Source organism: Salvelinus namaycush, chromosome 40, assembly GCF_016432855.1.
Source record: "Salvelinus namaycush isolate Seneca chromosome 40, SaNama_1.0, whole genome shotgun sequence".
NCBI lineage: Eukaryota > Metazoa > Chordata > Actinopteri > Salmoniformes > Salmonidae > Salvelinus > Salvelinus namaycush.
The window spans coordinates 13,559,479-13,566,978 of record NC_052346.1 but is presented as its reverse complement, the minus strand read 5'-3'; the positions used below and the strand labels follow the sequence as shown (position 1 = coordinate 13,566,978).

Sequence of the window (7,500 nt, the reverse complement as noted above, 5' to 3'; positions counted from 1 at the left end):
TCACTTCTCCTGAGAGATCTGATGTGTTTGGTCTCTTCTCCTCCTGAGACATCTGATGTGTTATGCCACTTCTCCTCCTGAGAGATCTGATGTGTTAGGTCACTTCTCCTCCTGAGAGATCTGATGTGTTAGGTCACTTCTCCTCCTGAGAGATCTGATGTGTTTGGTCTCTTCTCCTCCTGAGAGATCTGATGTGTTTGGTCACTTCTCCTCCTGAGAGATCTGATGTGTTAGGTCACTTCTCCTCCTGAGAGATCTGATGTGTTAGGTCACTTCTCCTCCTGAGAGATCTGATGTGTTTGGTCACTTCTCCTCCTGAGAGATCTGATGTGTTAGGTCACTTCTCCTCCTGAGAGATCTGATGTGTTTGGTCACTTCTCCTCCTGAGAGATCTGATGTGTTAGGTCACTTCTCCTCCTGAGAGATCTGATGTGTTAGGTCACTTCTCCTCCTGAGAGATCTGATGTGTTAGGTCACTTCTCCTCCTGAGAGATCTGATGTGTTAGGTCACTTCTCCTCCTGAGAGATCTGATGTGTTTGGTCACTTCTCCTCCTGAGAGATCTGATGTGTTTGGTCACTTCTCCTCCTGAGAGATCTGATGTGTTAGGCCACTTCTCCTCCTGAGAGATCTGATGTGCTGGGCCACTTTTCCTCCTGAGAGATCTGATGTGCTGGGCCACTGTAACCAACTGGTGTGTGTTTTCTTCTGCAGATGAGACAGAATATGAGTACAGCGGGAGTGAAGAGGAGGAAGAGGAGCGAGACGTGGGGGAGCCAAGGTAACACACACACACACACACACACACACAACAAACACAGTCTCTTATTGGCCCATTTTCCACTCACACTCTCTTCTGAATGGTCCTTCCCCAGCTCCATCATCAACATCCCCGGTGAGTCGACGTTAAGGCGGGACTTCCTGCGTCTGCAGCTGGCCAATAAGGAACGCTCTGAGGCTCTGAGGCGGCAGCAGTTGGAACAACAGCAGAACGAGGAACACAAGCGCCTCCTACTGGCCGAACGACAGAAACGCATAGAGGAGCAGAAAGAACAGAGGAGGAGACTGGAGGAGGTAGGACACACTCACGCATACACACACACACCCACGCACACACACACACACACACACATGTTTACCTCTCTTTTTCTGTCCAACAGCAACAGCGTAGGGAGCGTGAGTTGAGGAAGCAGCAGGAGAGAGAACAGAGAAGACGCTATGAAGAGATGGAACAACTACGGAGAGATGAGGAGAGGAGGCATGCGGAGAGAGAACAGGTACACACTTTGACTTCCTCCTGAAGTTCTCTTGTTTAGTGTATAGGAGTATCTCTGTCTCTTGTTCTCTCTGTGCCTCGCTCTCTCCTTCCCTCTGTGCTACATTAGGAGTACATCTCTGTCTGACTCTCTCTTTCTGTTTCCTGTTCTCTCCTTCCCTCCACGCTGCGTTGTGATAGGAGTATATCCGTAGACAGCTGGAGGAGGAACAGAGACAGTTAGAGATCCTACAGCAACAGCTTCTACAGGAGCAGGCCCTACTGCTGGTAACACTGTTACCCCTGCATGTATATATATATATACCCCTCAACAGTTTCTACAGGAGCAGGCCCTACTGCTGGTAACACTGTTACCCCTGCATGTATATATATATATACCCCTCAACAGTTTCTACAGGAGCAGGCCCTACTGCTGGTAACACTGTTACCCCTGCATGTATATATATATATATACCCCTCAACAGTTTCTACAGGAGCAGGCCCTACTGCTGGTAACACTGTTACCCCTGCATGTATATATATATATATACCCCTCAACAGTTTCTACAGGAGCAGGCCCTACTGCTGGTAACACTGTTACCCCTGCATGTATATATATATATACCCCTCAACAGTTTCTACAGGAGCAGGCCCTACTGCTGGTAACACTGTTACCCCTGCATGTATATATATATATACCCCTCAACAGTTTCTACAGGAGCAGGCCCTACTGCTGGTAACACTGTTACCCCTGCATGTATATATATATATACCCCTCAACAGTTTCTACAGGAGCAGGCCCTACTGCTGGTAACACTGTTACCCCTGCATGTATATATATATATACCCCTCAACAGTTTCTACAGGAGCAGGCCCTACTGCTGGTAACACTGTTACCCCTGCATGTATATATATATACCCCTCAACAGCTTCTACAGGAGCAGGCCCTACTGCTGGTAACACTGTTACCCCTGCATGTATATATATATATACCCCTCAACAGTTTCTACAGGAGCAGGCCCTACTGCTGGTAACACTGTTACCCCTGCATGTATATATATATATACCCCTCAACAGTTTCTACAGGAGCAGGCCCTACTGCTGGTAACACTGTTACCCCTGCATGTATATATATATACCCCTCAACAGTTTCTACAGGAGCAGGCCCTACTGCTGGTAACACTGTTACCCCTGCATGTATATATATATATACCCCTCAACAGTTTCTACAGGAGCAGGCCCTACTGCTGGTAACACTGTTACCCCTGCATGTATATATATATACCCCTCAACAGTTTCTACAGGAGCAGGCCCTACTGCTGGTAACACTGTTACCCCTGCATGTATATATATATATACCCCTCAACAGTTTCTACAGGAGCAGGCCCTACTGCTGGTAACACTGTTACCCCTGCATGTATATATATATATACCCCTCAACAGTTTCTACAGGAGCAGGCCCTACTGCTGGTAACACTGATACCCCTGCATGTATATATATATACCCCTCAACAGTTTCTACAGGAGCAGGCCCTACTGCTGGTAACACTGTTACCCCTGCATGTATATATATATATACCCCTCAACAGCTTCTACAGGAGCAGGCCCTACTGCTGGTAACACTGTTACCCCTGCATGTATATATATATATACCCCTCAACAGCTTCTACAGGAGCAGGCCCTACTGCTGGTAACACTGTTACCCCTGCATGTATATATATATATACCCCTCAACAGTTTCTACAGGAGCAGGCCCTACTGCTGGTAACACTGTTACCCCTGCATGTATATATATATATACCCCTCAACAGTTTCTACAGGAGCAGGCCCTACTGCTGGTAACACTGTTACCCCTGCATGTATATATATATATACCCCTCAACAGCTTCTACAGGAGCAGGCCCTACTGCTGGTAACACTGTTACCCCTGCATGTATATATATATATACCCCTCAACAGTTTCTACAGGAGCAGGCCCTACTGCTGGTAACACTGTTACCCCTGCATGTATATATATATATATACCCCTCAACAGTTTCTACAGGAGCAGGCCCTACTGCTGGTAACACTGTTACCCCTGCATGTATATATATATACCCCTCAACAGCTTCTACAGGAGCAGGCCCTACTGCTGGTAACACTGTTACCCCTGCATGTATATATATATATACCCCTCAACAGTTTCTACAGGAGCAGGCCCTACTGCTGGTAACACTGTTACCCCTGCATGTATATATATATATACCCCTCAACAGCTTCTACAGGAGCAGGCCCTACTGCTGGTAACACTGTTACCCCTGCATGTATATATATATATATACCCCTCAACAGTTTCTACAGGAGCAGGCCCTACTGCTGGTAACACTGTTACCCCTGCATGTATATATATATACCCCTCAACAGCTTCTACAGGAGCAGGCCCTACTGCTGGTAACACTGTTACCCCTGCATGTATATATATATATACCCCTCAACAGCTTCTACAGGAGCAGGCCCTACTGCTGGTAACACTGTTACCCCTGCATGTATATATATATATACCCCTCAACAGCTTCTACAGGAGCAGGCCCTACTGCTGGTAACACTTTTACCCCTGCATGTATATATATATATACCCCTCAACAGTTTCTACAGGAGCAGGCCCTACTGCTGGTAACACTGTTACCCCTGCATGTATATATATATATACCCCTCAACAGTTTCTACAGGAGCAGGCCCTACTGCTGGTAACACTGTTACCCCTGCATGTATATATATATACCCCTCAACAGTTTCTACAGGAGCAGGCCCTACTGCTGGTAACACTGTTACCCCTGCATGTATATATATATACCCCTCAACAGTTTCTACAGGAGCAGGCCCTACTGCTGGTAACACTGTTACCCCTGCATGTATATATATATATACCCCTCAACAGCTTCTACAGGAGCAGGCCCTACTGCTGGTAACACTGTTACCCCTGCATGTATATATATATATACCCCTCAACAGCTTCTACAGGAGCAGGCCCTACTGCTGGTAACACTGTTACCCCTGCATGTATATATATATATACCCCTCAACAGTTTCTACAGGAGCAGGCCCTACTGCTGGTAACACTGTTACCCCTGCATGTATATATATATATACCCCTCAACAGCTTCTACAGGAGCAGGCCCTACTGCTGGTAACACTGTTACCCCTGCATGTATATATATATATACCCCTGACCTCTCACCCCTGACCTCTCAATAACTTCTACAGGAGCAGGCCCATTGTATACCTGCATGTCTACATCTACCTACCCCCATCCTCTGAAGTCTGACCCCTCAACCCTGTGAAACTACAGCCACAGAGCCTGTGGTGTAAACCTGTACTTTGTCCCTGTGTCCAGTGTTTGTTGTTCCTCGTTCCGCCCCATTAAATCACATCACATGTTATTTGTAACATGTGCCGAACACAACAGGTGTTACCGTGAAATGCCCTTAACCAACAATGCAGTTCAAGAAAAGTTAAGAAAATATTTACTAAATAAACTAAAGTAAAAAAATAAAAAGTGAATTACATAAAAATAATGAGGCTACATACAGGGGATACCGGTACCGAGTCGATGTGCGGGGTACAGGTTAGTCCAGGTCATTTGTACATGGATCATGAAACTTCCCTGTGAGCCCTGTCCTGTATGGATCCTATTGGTCATCCTGTCCTGTATGGATCCTATTGGTCATCCTGTCCTGTATGGATCCTATTGGTCATCCTGTCCTGTATGGATCCTATTGGTCATCCTGTCCTGTATGGATCCTATTGGTCATCCTGTCCTGTATGGAGTGATGCTATTGGTCATGTGTGTCATGTGTCTCTGTTGCTTGGCTCTGTGCTGTCATCATAGTGATTTGGTTAAGATCGGATAATAACAGCCTTCTGTGTGTGTGTGTGTGTGTATGTGTGTGTGTGTGTGTGTGTGTGTGTGTGTGTGTGTGTGTGTGTGTGTGTGTGTGTGTGTGTGTGTGTGTGTGTGTGTGTGTGTGTGTGTGTGTGTGTGTGTGTGTGTCCATAGGAGTATAAGCGTAAGCAGATTGAGGAACAACGTCAAGCCGAGAGACTACAGAGACAGTTACAACAGGAGGTGACACTTGGTTCTTATGATGGTGTCATATAACAATGTTGTTGAATAATTGAAGAGATGGTAAACTGTTGTCTATTTGTTTTGTAGAGAGCCTACCTGGTATCTCTACAGCAGCAGCAGCAGCAACAACAACAACAACAAAACCAAGATGGCCGACCAGGCGAGAAGAAACCGCTGTATCACTATAAAGACTCAGCTAGTCCTACTGACAAACCTGCATGGGCTAAAGAGGTACACACACACACACACACACACACACACACACACACACACACACACACACACACACACACACACACACACACACACACACACACACACACACACACACACACACACACACACACACTGGCCTGGTGTCTACACTGATAGTTTCTACAGACAGAAGCAGATGGGTTCGAGAGAAGATGCTCTGGTCTCTGGACAACATTCATAACTGAAGTTCATGAGTACAGTCTCAGTCTAACTACAACATTGTCTGTGTAGTGGTGCATACAGTATGGGTTTGGAACAAGATATTGTGTTCTTCTGTTACAGTTCTCGTGTGTGTTTTATATTTGATGTGTGTGTTTGAAGTGTGCATGTGTGAATTGGTCTCTGTTCACGTGTGTGTGTGTGTGTGTGTGTGTGTGCTTGTGTTTAACTTCTGCCCCACCTTGTCTCCAGGTCCTGAAGCAGCAGCCAGAGCCAGTCAAAAACCCCCAGAGCCACTCACCCCGCCCATTCCTCAGACAAAGCCACTCCTTCAACCAACCTTCATCCTCCATTCCCTCCCACGCCAACCTCCCTCGCCAAGCCCCCTCCAACCCCACCCCTCCCACTCACATCCGTATCTCCCTGGAGACCAGGGATCTAGTAGATCCCGTTCTGAAACAGGAGATCAGCCAGGAGGTTAGAGAGATGAAAGCTCAGAAACCCGGTCAAAGGGTGGTCAGACAGAAAGAAAGAGGATGCAATACCAGAGCCAACCACCAGGGGGTAGTACAACACAACCACCAGGGACCAAAAGGGCCTAGCCGAGCCGGTCAGAAGGCTGGTCAGCAAGAGCGAGGACGCAGTCTCAAACCTAAACACCAACGGCCACAACACAACTCCAACCAGAGGCCACAGCATAATAGGAAGGGGCAACAGACTGGCTTTAACCGAGGCCCCAGCCCTAACCCCAACCCCAACCCCAACCAATCCCGAAAACAGAGCCCCATCTCTAATCCCCAAGTCCCTAAACAAGAGGCCCTCAATGGTCCAGTCTGGGGACCCAGCTCCAGCCCCAACCAGGGACATAACCTGGGGGTAAATGACCAGGGGCAGATATGGGTCAGTGGCCGTAGTCGCAGCTCCATCTCCCCCTATTGTAGAATAGACATAGAAATAAATGACATAGATGTAGAAATAGACTCCTCTTCCACCTCTCATTCTAATTCTTCTTTCCTCTACCCCGCTCCTGATCATGATCTTAGAGGCAGCTCTCTGTTTCCCTGTCGTGTACTAGATGTAGAAATAGATGAACTAGATATAGACATGGAGGAACTAGAAAAGAGGGAGTTGGAATGTTGGAGTTATAGAGAGGAGGGGAGGGAATGGAGGGAAAGGGGTAGAGAGGGAGGTGTGGGGGGGTTGAGGATGGCTTCCAGCCATGAGAGTCTGTTGGGATCCTATGGGGGTCATACGAACTCTAACCTCTACCCCCGACCCCTAAACCTTGACCTCTCAGCCTCTGCACCGGCAGGCCGGCTACGCCCTTTCCTGTCCTCCAAGCAGAGTCCGTTCCTCCAAGTCCCCGGTTGGGCACCTCCCCCTCTGAACAGAGTGAGATCAGAGGTCAGTGATGATGATGATGATGATGAGGTCGCAACCTCTAACCTGGACCTGTACTCCTCTGCGCCAGCTAACATGCTCAGATCACACCTGGCCCAGGCCATGCCCATCAGACCCAAGCAGTCATCCCTCTCGCGGTCCTCCCACTCTTTCTCCCACCTTCGTTCTCCTGGTAAGAGCTCAGGTCTTCTGAAACAGTTAGTTTTAGCCTTAAATTGGATGGGCCTCTCGCCCCGAGGGTCAACTAGAACCTCACCCCAAACCTCAGCCGGAATCTCCCCCTCACACTCCCGACCTGAGTCCCCATGTCATCTCTCCCTCAATTC

General features: G+C 47.8%; 1 protein-coding gene across 1 annotated transcript in view; it reads left to right on the top strand.

The window, feature by feature from the left end:
• LOC120033564 (traf2 and NCK-interacting protein kinase-like) overlaps positions 1–7,500 on the top strand; it is a 53,943-nt gene that overhangs the window by 29,365 nt on the left and 17,078 nt on the right. Inside the window, exons 11-15 of the mRNA XM_038979964.1 lie at positions 714–780; positions 875–1,073; positions 1,160–1,276; positions 5,291–5,359; positions 5,447–5,590. Coding sequence (XP_038835892.1) covers positions 714–780; positions 875–1,073; positions 1,160–1,276; positions 5,291–5,359; positions 5,447–5,590 — 596 coding nt within the window. The remainder of the gene's footprint in view (positions 1–713; positions 781–874; positions 1,074–1,159; positions 1,277–5,290; positions 5,360–5,446; positions 5,591–7,500) is intronic.